This window comes from Acanthisitta chloris, unplaced genomic scaffold, assembly GCF_000695815.1.
Source record: "Acanthisitta chloris isolate BGI_N310 unplaced genomic scaffold, ASM69581v1 scaffold8214, whole genome shotgun sequence".
NCBI classification, from domain to species: domain Eukaryota; kingdom Metazoa; phylum Chordata; class Aves; order Passeriformes; family Acanthisittidae; genus Acanthisitta; species Acanthisitta chloris.
In genome coordinates this window covers 9,829-27,473 of record NW_008670904.1, presented here as the reverse complement: position 1 = coordinate 27,473, position 17,645 = coordinate 9,829, and the positions used below count along the sequence as shown (strand labels likewise).

Sequence of the window (17,645 nt, the reverse complement as noted above, 5' to 3'; positions counted from 1 at the left end):
ACATATATTTTACTATGTAAAACAGTTCTCTTTTTTGGTTAGAATTTTGTGAGGTGATGCAACATCTACCCTGTTACAAGGTACATATCTTTAAGTGTTTCACCTTGGGCGTGAAGTAATTTTCTTCCTTTCTCTGGATGTGTGATAGAGATTTGGGCAAGGAACTAAAAAACCCCCTAACTTTACAAAATTATTAGAGGCAACAAATAAGTGAACTAGTACTGTAATCAGAGTATGACAGTGTATGTTATTGGAAGTTTTAAAATTTTTACAGTAATTTTCTCAGAATTTTGGTAGCAATTAATTTTTTCATGCTGAGGCCTAAAGCAAGATATAGACTTTTCAAGTTTACTGTTCAGGACTGAGTGAACAGGAGAGAGGTGTATATCTTTGTAGACAAAAAAGGCTTGATAGTTTCAGAGCTGTGTGAAGACGCCAATATTTGGATCACCTCGTGTACCTGATCACTTCAAACATAATCCAGAGATGAAATGGGTTTTAATATCACCTTTTACAAAAAGAGTTGACAAAAATATGGGGGAATATCAGTCTTTAAAAACAGCAAGAAAGCCCCAAAACAACACCTAAAACTTTTCTTTAAGCACACACTGCTTAAAGACGTAATCTTAAAACCCATTCATGGAGTTGTAGCCAGCGTTAACCTGAGTGGTGTCTAAAATGGAGTTCTTCAAACAGGTCTGAAACAATGAAACCTTTCTTGTCTAAAAAAGTATCTGTCTAATGGAGTGCTGTTAGGACTTGGTTTTAGTAACTGATTGTGTAGTAAGTATGGAGCAGTTGGTGGAAATGATCACTTTATGCAGCTATGCTACTATTATCACTTCTACTACTACTAAATGTGGGAGGATATGAGTTGCTAGAAGTGCTTAGCACTGAGATTGCACAGTGGGAACCGGTGCTACAAGCACGTATATGGGGGTGTTTTCACAGACCTAAATATATGTGATTTAAATAACTGCATCTTTTCAGTGTAGAAATAATAACTTTCTAAATCTTGGTTCGTAAAAAATAAATAAAATTAATAGACTAACATTTAGAAAAATGTTAACATGTCTCATACAGCTCTTTCACATCTTCTCTTCTTGTGTTTGACTTGGCTGAGGTATTACATCCTGGAACACAAATTGAAAAATCTATCTTGAAGAGAGATTAAAATTGGTGAATATTGCAGAGAATTGATGCTATTAATTAAAGTATTACTAGTAATTATCTTTCTTAAACTACTACTTTTTATAGGGTTCCATAATATGATACAAGGACTAGAGGGAGCGGTCACAAGCTGAGACTGGGTAGATTCAGATTAGATGTTAGGAAAAATGTTTTCTTTGTTAGGGTGTTCAGGCACTAGAATAGGTTGCCCAGGGAGGTGGTGGAGTCACCATCCCTGGAAGTGTCTAAGGGATGTCTGGATATGGCACTGGAGGATACGATATAAGGGTTCCAGCAGTGACAGGTTAACGATTGGACTTGATGATTTTCAAGGTCTCCTCTAACCTTGATAATTCTATGATTCTATTTCCTGAGGTGCTTCTGAAACATTTATTTCAGTATTGAGTATTGAAAGACATTTTTATTCTTGTTATAGGAGCAAAGTTTAAAAAATATCTTGGGCACTCTGCTCACGTGACAAATGTCAGGTGGTCTCATGATCACCAGTGGGTTGTTTCCATTGGCGGAGCTGATCATTCTGTCTTTCAGTGGAAATTTGTCCCTGACCGCAAGTTGAAGGATGTTCTTCATATAGCACCCCAAGGTAAGTAACTTATTTAAAAAAACCACCAACAAAAGGGTGCGAGGAAGGGAGGCTAAAAGAAAAGTAAAGGTTTTTGGTGTAGGTATTGAAATAAGCATTCAAAATTGTCAGTCTGCGTGAAGTTCTCGTTTCTTTAAACTTTGTAGCTGCCTGAAGTACCTGATAGAGTTGCCTAATACTTGCCTGTACCCTGTATGCTCAGCCTAGCAAGAGTGTGAAAAAACCCTTCACGTCTGTGTTTTTTGTGCAAAGGAAAATTTTCAAAGTTCAGATCTTAGATATGAATTTGAGTTCTGTGCATATCATCCTTTGTGACTTTGGCAACAACTGGATGCCCAGATGTCACTGGAAAAATTGACTTCTATACTACTTTCATGAAAAATGTGAAGTGTTTAGGTGATAACTTAAGCATTATAACTGATTACTTAGTTTTATTTTTTTTTAAAGCAGAATATAGATGTTTAATGCTTGGGAAAAAGATGCAGATCATGTTTCTACCAGTGACTAATCAATTTTTCTCATGACTGAGTTTCCTAAAATCAAAAATTAACTGAGTGCCTCACTTGGAAATTCCTAAAGGAATTTAGAGAGTCGTTTGGGAAAATTATTGTATAGAGTTATCATGAAATAGGCTGTTTCACTCTTTAATTGCTAAGATCAGATGAATATGGTTCAATGTGGACCCAGCAAATAGGAAAATGAAAACCAATTCAGTGCTGACCTTGTCAGTGACAAATGTGGAAAGAAACAATAGTTCTGTTCCCCCGAAAGGGACTTACCTGGGATGCTGGTTGGTGAGCCAACAGTGTGCCCAGGTGGCCAGGAAGGCTGATGGCATTCTGGCCTGTATCAAGAACAGTGTAGCCAGTAGGACTAGGGAAGTAATCATTCCCCTGTACTCTGCATTGGTGAGGTCACACCTCGACTACTGTGTTCAGTTTTGGGCCTCTCACTTTAAAAAGAACATTGAGGTGCTGGAGCAAATCCAGAGGGCAGTGAGTCTCATCAGAGGTCTAGAACACATGTCGTGTGAGGAAAGACTGAGGGAGTTGGCTTTGTTCAGTCCTGGAAAGAGGTGGCTTAGGGGTGACCTCATTGCTCTCTACAACTACCTGATGGGGTTGTAGTGAGGTGGGGATGGTCTCCTGCCATGCCTACAGCAAGAGGGCTAAAGGAAATGGCTTTGAGCTGAGACAGGGGAGATTCAGACTGGATATTAGGAAAATCTTTCACTGTTAGGGTGGTCAGGCATGGGAATAGTTTGCCCAGTAGGTGGTGAAGTCACCATCCCTGGAGTGTTTAAGATGCTCAAGATACTTTAAAGACCTAGAGGTATTTAAAAGGCATCTGGATCTGGTTTAATGGTTCAGGGGTTACAATGGTAGTACTAGGTGGACACTTGGACTCGATGATCTCAAAAGTTTCTTCCAGCCTTGATGATTCTATGATTATCTTCAACTCCTTGACAAAGTCTCCAGAAAACCTTTAACTGCTTTGATCTTTCATGGTATGAATTATTTTTCAACTAATTATTTCATGTGACACAGATTTCTCTATTAGCTACTGCTTCCCAAGGTAAAATTTGTATGTAGTAAGTGTTAGTTGGATTCCTTGGTCTTGGACATATAGCCTTACTTCTGCCTATCTGACAGTATGTGCAACATACATCTGCTTTGTCACATGACTGACAGTTGTAGTGTTAGTGATTTTTTAAACTCTGTTATCTGCTACTTATATTGGTAGCAATATTGTTTTTCTCTGTATCACTGGTAGAAATGTTAAGTATTACAACTCCAAAGATAGTATTTATTTATTTATTGCATTATTCTAGCAACAGTTGTTACTGAGTGATGATTCTCTTTGCAATTACATTTTGAGACCTTTTAAAATCCATTTGTGTTCTAGACTGATTTCCTGTCTGGTTTCTTCATCAAAAAATGTGCAGTCAGGGCATTCTTTTCAGTTTCTGTTGGAATTAAACTGTGCTACTAGGTATAATCTGGCTTTCTCCACATGTAAAACATTAAATTTTTCAAACTTTTTCTCCATGGTCACCAAATATTTTGCCACTTTCTTCCCATATATGATTTTTTTTCTCTCCCCTAATCTACCTGGAGAATTTCTGCACACAGCAATGGCTCACTTTGAGCAATGGCTCTTTAGAGCCCTTCTCTTGTTAATTTTCTACAAGTCTTAGTTTCTACTTTATTACCTCATTCTCTTCTTTTTGCTTCTCCTGCTAACATTAATGTTGCTGAAATAATTTTAATTCATGAAAACTAACTCGCTCCATCACCACAAAAAATTGTCATACTCATGAGTTGACTTATTTCTAATGTAGCAGCAGAACTGGTCCTGTTAACCTGTCTGTGATAAGCAGTTTATGTTGCAGTGGATATGAGCATTTATTATCAAAACAGAAACATTAAGCAGTTGTTTTAAACACTTCCTGGTTTGTAATTTAGGTTGCTTCATTTTCTGTTTCTGTTTTCTTGGTGACAGAGAGTCTGGTTGATTCTAATAGTGATGAATCAGATTCAGATCAGTCTGATGTTCCAGAGCTGGACTCTGAAATTGAACAAGAGACACAAATCACCTATCGTCGACAGGTAAAGATTTTAGTTTTAATGGGAGTTGGAAAGCTACCCAGGATTCAAGTTGGTCTTTTATGAAGACTGTTGAAATCTGAAAACTGGGGAGACTAAGAGGTTATTAAAATATGATAAGTAATTAATATAAAGATATTAAGTAAGATTAATATTAACAGAGGAGAAAAAATTGACATGTATTCCTAGCATGCTCTGTTAGAGTTTTGGTTGTAATTTAAAACCAAGTGACACTGTATGATCACTGGCTCCAGGCAGTTGGAAGGTGGTTTTTTTTGGTGATGTCAGAATAACATTTTTGTGAGTGATAACCCTGGCTGAATTCTCAGAAATAATGCTTTCCTTATGAATCTTTTAATTTTGAAGTATGCTCTTTCTTAAAGGTTTACAAAGAAGATCTACCTCAACTTAAAGAGCAATGCAAAGAAAAAAGAAAAAGTGCAGCTTCTAAGAGACGTGAGCGAGCTCCAGGGAACAGTATAAGACTACATTTTGTCCATGGGTATGCAAACTAGGATTCTTTCAAATGCACAAGCAGATTGTTTGTGTTTTGTAGATTGGTGTTTATAATTTAGTAATCTGATTAAAGACTTTTAGGTCAGTTGCTTTGCAATTTACTCTTTTTATTTATTGCTGTAAAATATATTTACACTCAAGAAAGGGAAAGCTTTGATGCCAAGCTGGACTAATTCTACATGTGAATTCTGAAGGGAATTTGCACTGAAACATTAAGTGGTAATTACTGTTTGAATAGAGGTGACTAAATACAGTATTTAGTAGTCTCACCCATGCTTTTCAGTATCTGGAAAGTAGTAGTTCTCTTTGGTGTATTACTTTGGGTTTACAACAGAAATTTGGTGTAGCTGAAGATGGCTGGGTTTTGTGCTAAGTAGTGTTTCTAGCTGTGTTCTTAAAAACAAATATAAACTGTTTGTACCTAGTCTGAAACAACTTACATGTTCCTCTGTTAATTCAGGAATTAAATTCTTAATAGGTTCTGTAAGTGTGTTAAAATTCAGATCCATTCTCTTTTTGGTGCTAATTTGAGTAGCAGAATGACTTTCAGATGCATCTTTGAAATTTTGGGATTTTATCTTTAGGATTAGTTGTCTTCCATAGCTCTTGGTAAGTGAAGGATTTTTCTCAGAACAAAGATGTGGTGTTTTAAAGCAAACTGGCACTAAATGTTACTGCATTAGAATAACGATCAGAAATATAAATTCCCTTGATAGAAAGCAAAACCAAAGCCTTTATGCAATTAAGACATTGCCAATCAGGTAATATTGAGTTTTCCTTTAAAAAGATACCTGTTTGCAGGAGTACGGCTTCTTTTCAGCCATAACAAAATGCACAGGTATGTTACTGGTACTCTCTGTCCTTATAATGGCACTTAACTTTAGAAGGGCTCCACATGGAAAGCTTCATAAATCAATTGGTTAAGAATAGTTACTCATTCAGCTCAGAAATTTTGACTGTAGAAGACATAGAGTCTGAGTAATAGCTTTGAAAATAATGACAACTGGGAAGTTTGGTACAGAGCTGGGGTTTTTTTATTTCTGATGCTCCAGAATTCTCAGTTGAAGATTTTTAAATCTCTATGTAGAAAATACATTAAGGTGGGTAACTGCTGTATGTAGTCTTGAAAATTTGGCCTAAATATAAAACCAAATGATCCTGAAGATGTAGCACAAGCAAGGGCCCTGGATCTTTGGGATTATTGTTATTTCCTTCACAACAGAAGTGAAGCTTGACCAGAATATCCAGGAATGGCCAGAAGTAGAATGTCCTGTTGAGTTCTGTCTGGTTACCCAATGTGCATCAAGGAAACTAATGAAGAATCCATGCTGAACAACAGATTTTTCCCAATGTCCAGGCTGTTAACTTTAAAGTGACCCACATCCAAGTGAGTAATAGGCATATTCTCTGATTCAGGAAGTCTGCTTTGCTTCACCTTTCTTTAGCTGCAATGGAAATGTCTTGGATGTTCCTGGAAAGTGCAAGAAGTGGTGCATTTTTGAACTAGGTGAATAGGAAGCTCTTTTTCCTTCCTTTGTTTTTGAGCTTGTTGGTTTTGTGTTTTGAATTTGTCAACTGCCTTGAAAGATGAACTTTTAAAAATCTCTTCATATCCTGTAAGAAATCTTTTAAACCTCTGCTTATATCCTCTTTTGGAAGGGGATAAAAACAATAATTCTGAGTGTTTGAGCCATCCACTGACTAATACGGATGAGAAAGGAACTTCTGTTAACAGGTTCATCTTTAAGTGCATTTTTCTCTAAGAGATCTGGTGCAGTCATGATCAGAAACGTTATTAAAGTGGTGTACTAGTTTGGCCTCTTTTTGACTGTTCCTGTATTTTAATTCTGCCACATCTTTGGCAGTGGTGGTGGTTCAGGAACAGGATAAGGATACATATTTTGAGATATTAAGAGGAGCCCTGTTCTTGGACTCAATGTTTATAATGCTTCCTTTTTGCTGGCAGGAAATAAGGATGCAAATGGAATACTTATGCCTTGTATTCTCTCAGAGCTATGCTGTTCATTTCACAAGAATTATTTTTTTAAAATATTTATAGACTCATAGAATTGTTTTTTCAATATTCAAAGGATTTGAGCAAGATACAATTGGAGTTTCAGGATATTCATTGAACTAACCTTATCAGAAGATGAAATTTGATCACAGTTTCAAGGTGACATGGGAATATATTCCTAAATGAGATTCGTATGACACCTTGCATGGATTCCTACAAGTACCTACAAACAGCATCTGAATGGAATAGGCTATAAGTGGGTCCTATTGAGAAAACACTATTGCCAGGAAAACTAATTTTAAAAAAAATAAAAAATCTCTACCTTTGTACTAAAGACTCTACTCTCAATCATGTTCATTTTGACATTTAGTTCTTCTAGAGATTTTGGGGGAAGGGTTGCACTACATTTGGAAATTTCCCATATGTACTTTGGAGTAACATACAAATTCTGAAACCCTTACAGCATCCCACAAGCTATGGACATTGACTCTTTTCCCAGGGAGGACACTACTTGCAAAGGTCCCCCTTAAGTTGGCTATGGATGTGTAACTTGCAAGTGTGGGTAGGGTCCAGTTTCAGGTTATAAAATTCACAATTGTGTGCCAAAAAGTAGATGGTTTTATTTGCATATATAAACTTTTGTCACAGTGAATGGAGATCAGTCTCCACTGTAAATGCTGATGGTTGATCAGCTGAGTAGCCCTACAGGTTCCACTGACCGTATTAACTGCAACACTAGTGATTAAAATGTAGGTGTTAATGTGTCTAACAAAGATGCAAACACCTGTCTTTACATGTCTTAGTCTCAAATTGAATCCAGCCCCTGCTCTTCATGACTTTAGTAATAGCATTTTTTTTCCCTACGCAGCACTGAGGTGGCTACCATTTCTTCTCAAAGCTACTGTCATATTAATTTAAATCTGTCCTGGCTTGATTAGCTGTGGTTGAAGACCATGGCAAAACATCAACTACTGCAGAATGTAGTCTTATGTTTATTGTGCCACATTATATATTCAGTAACTACAACACAGAACTTGCTTTCACTATTATTTAGTTTCTAGTTGGTAACCAAGATACCTTGTAAATTACTTCCGTGGTTTGTTTTATGCATGTGAACAAATTATTTCTCTTCATGTTTTTTCTGAGATTAGCTAATGGTTTTGGTTCTAAATTGGCTTAAAAATACAGAGATGTAAGTATTTTGGAACTGTGTGGGATATTCTCAGGGATGATGTGCATTGAAACATGCTTCTTTTCATCTCTGCTTGAACTAAGCCTGTCACTCTCCTTTTGGTGAAAAGTATCTATAGTCAGGGCATTAGTAGACTGGCATGTAGGAAAGGCCAACTGTATTTAATTGGGTTACATAGTGTCTTTGTTGACACTGCTTGGTATCTTGGCAGAATATGTTTTAACTGTAAACAACTGATTGTACACATTTTTTAATAATGGGAAGAAATGAACTAAAATTGAAACTTTGGAACAGAAAAAGTTATAGATGTGAGTAGTAACTCTTTTCCTGCATCCTGAATACATTTGGGATGTTTTGAGTAGTCCTGTGATACATGGCATTAATGTACTCAGTTTCACTAGGTATAATTTAGGGTATATAGGCAATTGTTATGACAAGAGCGGAGAAAATTCTGAATTTCTGGGTTTCAGGTAGGAGGATCTGAGACCTTTATGCTTTCTACCTTTATCGGTGACTGTTGAGCTTGTAAAGAAATGACTCAATGTCTAGTATTTCTAAAGCAATATTTCTTTCAGCATACATATTTTCATAACTGTTTTGTAAAATATTCTCCTTTGGGTGCATATCCAGCATAGGTTGTATTGTTCTGTGCTTGCAGAGGAAGCCCAGTATGTTTAACAGAGCACAGTGCAGAGTGAAGCACAGGAAAATAATGTCTGAACAATGATAGGTTCAGATATCTTCTTTGGCACTGTGCCTACCTTTATACTTCCTGCCCCTCACTGAATGTTGTCACATCCTTAAAACAGTGATGTTACATACTGTGATAGTTTGTTATATTTTCTTTCTGCATAGTTACTGTAGGCTATTGTATATTCTGTCCCTTTATAAACTGGACATCAAAGAAGGATGCAGGCAGCACTTTGGGTGAGGCAGAAATCAGCTTCAAAACATTCACACATGTTGCTGCTAGGGGATGTTAGTGACAGATGTGGGTTGAGGGAGAGCAAAGCATGAGTGAAGAGTTTGCACCTGCGTTGAGAGTCTAACCTGTTAGTGATGTTGAGAAGAGCAGAGAGCAGATATATATCTGAGCCTCAGACGTAAAGGTTTTCTCAGATCTAAAGATTCTCTCTCTAAAGAGAGATTTTTCTAGAGACCTTGAAGGGACGCTAACTCAGGGGACACTAAAAAGTTGCTGGACTAGGACCAAAACTGCCTGTGTACCAGTTTAAATAGTGAGCTGGAAAGAGACTGTTTTAAAAGCTTTCATTTCTCTGCTGTCACAGTTTTTGCTGCTTTAAGAAGTTCACTTTGCTGGTTTGTGATCTAATGAGACCCAGCTTTGAACTTCACACTATGACAGACAACACAGAGCTCGGAGGAGTGGCTGCTAGACCAGATGGTTGTGGTGCATTCTGGAGGGACCTGGGCAGGCTAGAGAACTGGGGAGGGAGGAATTCCATGATCTTCAAACAGTTCATGAGATGCAATTTGGTGAAATGCAGTGTTCTGCTGCTGGGGATCTACTGCTCTGTTTAAAACCTTTGTGAGATGATTTTAGCAATTTTTCTTTAATGACATATGATGACATAGAGTCCACTGTCTGTAGTGTAGGTGAGCCAACAGAAATAGATTGTATTCAAGTCTGCTCCAGCCAGGTATGTGCTGTGGTGTTTTCCAGTAACGTATTGATGGAGCATTTGTGGATATGGGTCCATGGTTTTTGAAGTATTCATTATGCTAAAGTTGTTCAGCTGCCTTAAAGATACATGACTTCACCAGTGCATATCATTGCACTGTGTACACAGGGAAAGATGTATATAATGTCATGAACATTCTACCTAGACTGCATAATGAGTCTGTCTTTTAAAACTTTCAGGTGTCTCATATGCAGTAATTGTCTTAATGCTATCCCATTAATTTTGCCTATGACACTTACTGGTATGTGTAGAGATGTATCTTTGTCTTATGTGATGATTTAAAGACCTGCACTGTTGCCTAAGGATACTGCATTTGTTTTCTTCCTTAAAATAATGCAATTTGTTCTGATGGTAAATGCTTCTAATTAAGCAAATAAATCAATATAATGGGAAGTATAACATAGATGTTAGAGATTTCTGTTAATTTGCAGTCACTGATAGTGAAAGTGTAGTCATTTTGTTTGCCAAGAACGACTTGCTGAACATCTTCAGGGCTTTTTTCAACTGGTTCAATTAGAAGTTGGGTGCAAAATTACATCGGTAGAGCCTTATGATCCCTCAATGAAGGTAATTCATGGCCATTTTAAACACATTCAAGTGTCATTCCCTTCCTGTAAATTTAATTATATTTTTAGAAATGTAGTCATATTTTGCCTGCATCTTTGTAAAATCAGTAAAAAGTTGATTTAGTGAAGATCTGTAAGAACAGAAGCAGGAATAGAAAGAGGTTAGCTGAGAAAGTAGTATAGAAATGGGATGTGTCAGGAGTATATGGAGTATTGTTTACATCAGAAGAAAGAAAGGAATACATTTTTTAATTTTATCTCCTTTGACTGCCAAGGACAGTGTTGTTAAAAACCCTAATTTAAAACTTGCTTGTATTTTAGGTTTCTGAGCCTCTCAAAGTACTTCTTAAAGTAGGATCTTAGCCTTTTGGAAAATACAGCAGCATTCGATTTTTATGGGATACTGAATCTTAACCTGGGAAGAAATGTGTCTGCTGAGATAGTGTATACAGACCTCAGTCAGGAACTGGCTGTATCAGTACAGAAAGGAGACTAGTTTTCCTTCAAAAAGTAAACTCTTCTAGAAGAAAGGTTTTGCATTTGTTTTCTGTTACCAGGTTTCCAGGAACTTTCAGTTTCATGATACCTGTGTTGTCCACACTCTTGCGGAAACTTTTGCTGCCTGATTTTTGGGCAGGAAGAGATACCCAAAACTAATACTTTGAACATTTTCTATTTCATTTAACTACATGCTGCATGCCCAACCTCTCCATATGGTCTGAAAAAAATTACTAGCTGTTACTTTCTCTGCTAAACTAGCTTTGGAGAATAGCTATTAAATGACAGCTGCTTTTAAACTAATGCTAGTAGTACTGATGTCTGAATAGCAAAAGTAAATTGATGAGTGGGTGTTCCTTTGGGAAAATATGTTAAGAATCCTAAAACACCAAAGCAGTGATTGGTAAGTAATCTGAATTTTACTTGTGCAAAATGCATCTTGCATAATTTTCCCTCGGATTCAGTATATATGTTTATGACTTTGATGGACAAATGTTTTTTGCTTTAGTTACAGAGGTTACGACTGCCGAAGCAATTTATTTTACACTCAGACGGGTGAAATCGTATACCATGTTGCAGCAGTGGGAGTGGTGTACAACAGGCAGCAGAATACACAGCGCTTCTATCTGGGCCACGACGATGACATTCTTTGCCTTGCTATTCATCCCTTAAAGGACTATGTGGCAACAGGCCAGGTAGGATCCATGTTTGTCTGCAATAACAATCTGGAATAACTACTGAATTTAGCAAGGCTTATCTTGGGGGGAGAATGTCCAGTCTACATTTATTCAGGTGAAGTACTGCGTTTCCGTTGCAGATGGAATCATGGTAAAAAACTACAAAATAAGTGTTTTTTACAGTTGGCTATAATGTGCTGGGTCTTTAGTTCATAGGGTTTTTTAACCTCTTTTTATAATAGCATTATTTTTTTTATTCAGCATTACGTTGCAATTGCATGATAGGAGGTGGAGGAAATGTGCAATTAAACTATTTTTTTAGTCTTATTTGTGAAGTTAGCTATGTTACTACATTCATGTACTGTTACATAATGTGAAATTAGCAGTCATTGCAGTCTGGCATTATGTTCACATCATATGAATATCATATATTCATATGTCTGTACAGACAGACTATTCACTGCTTGTGTAGCAACACAGATATTTCTGTTGCTAAAGTTCATCTTATAATACTGATAATAATCTTATCTTTCACCAGGCAACAATTTTAGCTGTTTTCACTCACATGACATACACACATATGACATGTTTCCAGACAAACCTATCTTCCCATAAATGTTTATACACCAGTAATTGAAGATTTGATCTGATGTTTCAGGGGTTTTAAATTATTGTTGTGGGTTTTATTATTATATAATAAATTGGAGAACATGTGAACTGAATTTTTTAAGAGAAATAAACTTTTGTTTATAATGCCCTTGATTTGTGTCAAAATGTTTGCAATAAGCATGATTTCTCAGTTAGAAATTGAAGCTCTAAATATGAGAATTGATTTTATTTCATTTTGGAGCAGTAAGGGCTATGAATAAAAATGTCCCTGGATTTACAGTATTTAAAATACCTTATATTATCAACTGAAAGATACACTCTACTATATACTGGTTTATACAGACAGGTTATTACTGCTGTATAGTATGTGACCTGAAGAAACTAGGCAATGCAGTAATCAAATTCCATGTGCAACACTGGTTCAGATTTTCCTTATAGGGAATGTTCTGAAAAGCTTTGCAAATATCACATGTTAAGTTTGTGACAAAACCAGAAATAGATCCTAGTTTTCTTGAGCCCTGCCCCTGGTCTTAAACGCAGGAGACTGTTCTGGTTTTGCAACCTTTTTTTTGTGCAAAACCTTTGGAACAGCAAATAATCTGGTAAATACTGACTAAAAATTATGCTTTTGTACCTTGTTGAAAGGAATAAGCTGTATTCAATTACTTGCCAAGTTCTAGTTACCTACATTAGTGCCATTCTAGTGGAGACTTCTCCACAGGTATCAGTGCATTAGAATCTACTTGTAGACACTTGTAATGACACAAGAAGGCAACAGAAGTCACCTTGATTTCTCAGACGTAGAGCAGCTTACATACTAGCAATAAAAATAACCTTTTATATTTAGACAGGGAATGATTGATGAAGAATTGATGGAATAAATATGCCACAGGGCAATCAATGAAGGGCTTTTTTTTTCTTCACCCCCTCAAGAGGACTTTAGTTAGTGTTAATTAATGTGCCTAAGTTCTTTAGTAGGAAAAAGAGCCAGCTGGGAAGTGGTATTTCTGAAGCAGAAGGAGGATGATGTGCTGCTAGCCAGACAGCAGTAATATTTCAAAAGTTTTATCACTGTAATTTTTTTCCAATACTTTTTGGAGTATTTTTACATTATTATACTTTTAAAAATTGTGCGAAGTAACTGAGAAATGAAAAAAAGGTTCTGAATGTATTTTCAGGTTGGTCGAGATTCCTCAATACACATTTGGGATACAGAAACAATAAAGCCTCTGTCAGTATTAAAGGGCTATCACCAGTATGGTGTTTGTGCTGTGGATTTTTCAGGTAATAAGTATTTATTTATTTATTTACAGTTTTCCGTTTCAAACTAATCAGTTCTAGTGAGTTATTGGGGATTCCTTTATACTGAAGATTTTGTCTTAAAAATGTTCTCTAGTGTTCAATGGCACATGAGAGAGGTTGTCTTAAAATGGTAATTCATTAAAGAGTTCCTTTGTAGTCCTGCACATAGGAAATACAAGAACAGGTTCTGTGTTTTTTAACAGCTGAGCTGAGGACATTGGTAATTCTTTTGGTTGCATGAGGCAGGTGCACAGTTCTTGAGTGTTGGGCTTACTTGACAACTGTTTAAGCAAATTTTTGAGCAAAGTGATCAGGTGTGGAATTTTTTCTTTGTTTAAATGAAATTCTGGAAGCTATTTGGGTAGCACACTGATAAATTCAAAAGTTCAGCCATGGAGTTCTTCTGGTCCGACACCCAGTCTCTCTCCACCTTCTACTAACATGAGACTATCAGTTAAGTCTTTTGAGATTTTTACACCTTATGTATTGAATTTCTGTACCAATTATTTCCTCTGCTGCACTGGCTTCTATTCATTCTACCTTGTTTATTGGAGGTTAATGTGGAATATTGGAGGTTAATGTCAGAGCTTCTCTGAGACTTCACACTACTACTAAGTTTATTTCATAAATATCATGGTATTGCTTCAGTGCTTTCCTGTTCAGAAATGAACAGGGATTTTCAGAGTGAACAGGAAATTCTCACAAGAACAACTGTGATGATGAGTTTTGTGCAGCTATGCCAACAACTAACTGAACAAAGGATTTGATAGGAACACAGAGCATCCAAGTGCAATTTTTAGACAGGGCAACTTAAAGTCCTACACTTCATGCAAGTTGAAAAGGAAACCACTGAAGTTTAAAAGCAAACAGGATGACAAGAGGTGCCTGTATGCACATCATATGAATATTTACCTCTTTGTACATTATTCTTTGTGAAATTATAGTATTTTTAATGCAGTTTCTTATTGTTGCAACATAGTTATCTATCTACTCTCTTAATAATAAATTTGTGTTTCTAGCGGATGGGAAACGATTGGCTTCTGTTGGAATAGATGACAATCACACTGTTGTACTCTGGGATTGGAAGAAAGGAGAAAAGCTTTCAGCAGTAAGGTAGGAATTTAACTGAATTTTAAAATTTGCACCTAGATTTACTCCCAAATGGCAGTAAGCAAAATATATTCATTAAAGAGTCAGTTTTCTAATAAATTAGCAGCTTCTATCACTTAAGTGATACAGATGATAACATTAGCACAGCCATAAAACTCTCTTTGGAAGAAATAAATGAAGCTCTGATAGTCAACCAGAAGAATTATAGTGTCAGCTCAGCTGGTGAAGAAAGAAGACAGAAGACAAAGCTTATTTATGTTTATTTGATGTGTTCTGAAGTAATGTCTTTAACACTGACTCTAAGGCACTTCTCTTTGCCCTCTCAAAGATGGTGTTGTATGCTCTGTTGAGATCTTTTCCATCAGAGGTCATGTCTTTCTTGCAAGAGTAGTTTGCAGATGTTTTGCAGACTTCTCTTTCCTTTAGAGCACTTTCCTTTCCCTTTCTGAGTCCTGAGCAGCCTGATCTGACTTTGAAGTCAACTCTGCTTTGAACAAGAAATTGCACTGAATGACTTCAAAGGTTAAATATTTCACAAGTGGTTTTGTATCTGCATAGAATGTTTAATATATATTTATTAAATAGAGTTTTAATCTACAAGATAAAAATCTTATTTTGAGTATTGTTTTAGAAAACTTTGTTTTTTCTAAGATCTATTGCTTTAAATAGAGCAGTAATGAGTGGTTTTTCCCCACTCTGTCTGGATTCAGTAGGTGTAATTTAAAGGTCTTCTAGGTAGGTTTAAAAGAGATTTTTTTTTTTATCCTCTGTGGATACAATTTAAAAAGTGTCAACTTCCTTTTTATCCATTAAGGTAATTATTGCTCTTCAGTGACATTTTTTCTCATTTAATTTTTAAGCATGTGTTGAGTTTCTTATCACTGAGGAATGAAAATCCTGAATAGATGATGTAGATAAAGAAATTTCTTCCCAGTTATTTCTTAGAAGCTCAGTTAGCTTGGCTTCTCTGAAGACTCATTTGTCTGCCAGTGACCTGATATTTTTTTTTTCGGCTTTATTTAAAAAAATTTCTCCTACCTACACGAAAGAATTGATGAGAATTTTTGAGGGCAGTATTTGTATTTTGAAGATGACTGTGAGTTTGGAAAGAAACTGGTTTGTTCTTTCTGCTACTGGTTCATTTATTGGTCTGAAACAACAGAATTTAAAAGATTATTGGCACTTCTGAACAAGGAACAAAAATTAGGGATTGGAGCCTCTTCTGCATTTAAAAGGAAGAAAAAACATTTCTTTCCTCAACAGGTAGCAAACATAGTTGAAAGCTGTTTTTCAAACTATGGGACTGAAGCAAGGCATTAGTTTTTTAGAAGCATAGTAAGAAATGTAAAACACACAAGAATTTTAAATGTTTTTAGAAAAACAGAAACTTCCATTTAAAAATGTAATAGCAGCATATGTTTTATTTTAACAAAACCAAAGAAAAATCAGTGAAGAGGTGGATGAGACTGGTAGTTTGTTTTCAAAATGAGATACTTGGAAACAGCTTTACTCCTTTAAGTTTCATGATGAGCTGTCAGAGGTCTAAATGCCATATACCTAAATTTAATGCAAATATGTTTTCTTTTGCAAAGAAAATGCCTCCTAGTGCATCTTTGTGGTAACATAAATACTCATCTGCTTTGGAAACTAGGGTAATGAAAATAGAACAGGACTCAGTATGTTGGTTCTTTGGTTTTCTTCCTCCTTATAGTAAATTATTGTTAAGGATTTGAAAGTAAATGTTAGCAAGATAATTATACGTTAAGGGAAAAAACCAAACTGAAACCTATTTAAAAATATTAATAGTTATACTTTTTTTTATTATTTTGCTTTGCATTTCAGGGGAAGCAAAGATAAGATTTTTGTTGTTAAGATTAATCCTTATATGCCTGATAAATTGATTACAGTTGGAATTAAACACATGAAATTCTGGCGTAGAGCAGGTAAGGACCCTTGAGAATTTCAGCATTTTCTGTTACTTGGAGTATAACTATTGCATCTCTTACTGTGTGTTTCATGTTTTCATGGCAAATGATTTCACTGTATGTATCCCAGTTCACTTTGCCCTAGCAGTAAATGTTAATTGGCATTATGGCAATAGTGGGAATCCTTTTTAAGATCAATTTGCCATAGAGCCAGAGCTACATAAGTAGAAGCGACCCTGGATTTTCTGCTCTCTGTTTTTATATCTAATAATAGTATAGCACATGTGAAAATGTTACAGAGGTGCTTGAAAATCATAGAACAGTTTCTGGAAGAAAGACCTTTACAGCACAAATATTTTTAAAGTTATGAAAAATTCACATATAAAATTCAGACAAAGTACTTAAAGAAGGTACATGTCCCAGCTGAGACCTGTTTGCCTAGATACCTCTGTTGAACTTGACAATTCAAAGTGAAGGTAAAGCAGGTTGTTTTTTCCTCTTGAGAAATTTTGAACAGTGAAAAAGCCATTCCCTGATATTTGTGTGAACTTCATTGTTTCACACCTCGAGTCATATATAAATGCATATGTGTTGCAGAAGACTAGCTTAACTGCTAAATATGTTCTAATTATTCATGCAGAACTTATGCAGATCAACTCACATGAGCCCTGATAAAGATTAATTGTGGAGAGAAGAGTCTGTGACGAAAAGAATTACACTGGTTTTCTCAGTTCTGGCTCCAACAGAAATTAATCAAGATTGCCTGAGAGCAAGCTGTTGGAGTCTGTATAAATTATTAATTTTGACAATTGAGCTTGCTATCTAGAGAAAGAACAAAGTGTCTCGGAATATTTACTGAATGAGTTACTATAAATTCTTTAGAACGAAATCTTAACCATGATAAAAGCCTGAGATGGTGATTTTGAATAAAAAAAATAAGTTGTTTAAATTAATCAAGATTGCCTGAGAGCAAGCTGTTGGAGTCTGTATAAATTATTAATTTTGACAATTGAGCTTGCTATCTAGAGAAAGAACAAAGTGTCTCGGAATATTTACTGAATGAGTTACTATAAATTCTTTAGAACGAAATCTTAACCATGATAAAAGCCTGAGATGGTGATTTTGAATAAAAAAAATAAGTTGTTTGCTGCTT

The 17,645-nt window shown here is 35.8% G+C and overlaps 1 protein-coding gene across 1 annotated transcript in view; it reads left to right on the top strand.

Annotated features, from left to right (window-relative positions):
- Positions 1-17,645, top strand: part of LOC103801459 (echinoderm microtubule-associated protein-like 5) — a gene marked incomplete at both ends in the record, with an annotated part of 50,035 nt that overhangs the window by 23,128 nt on the left and 9,262 nt on the right. Inside the window, 7 exons of the mRNA XM_009073874.1 lie at positions 1,607-1,774; positions 4,277-4,383; positions 4,764-4,882; positions 11,378-11,564; positions 13,334-13,439; positions 14,477-14,570; positions 16,410-16,510. Coding sequence (XP_009072122.1) covers positions 1,607-1,774; positions 4,277-4,383; positions 4,764-4,882; positions 11,378-11,564; positions 13,334-13,439; positions 14,477-14,570; positions 16,410-16,510 — 882 coding nt within the window. The remainder of the gene's footprint in view (positions 1-1,606; positions 1,775-4,276; positions 4,384-4,763; positions 4,883-11,377; positions 11,565-13,333; positions 13,440-14,476; positions 14,571-16,409; positions 16,511-17,645) is intronic.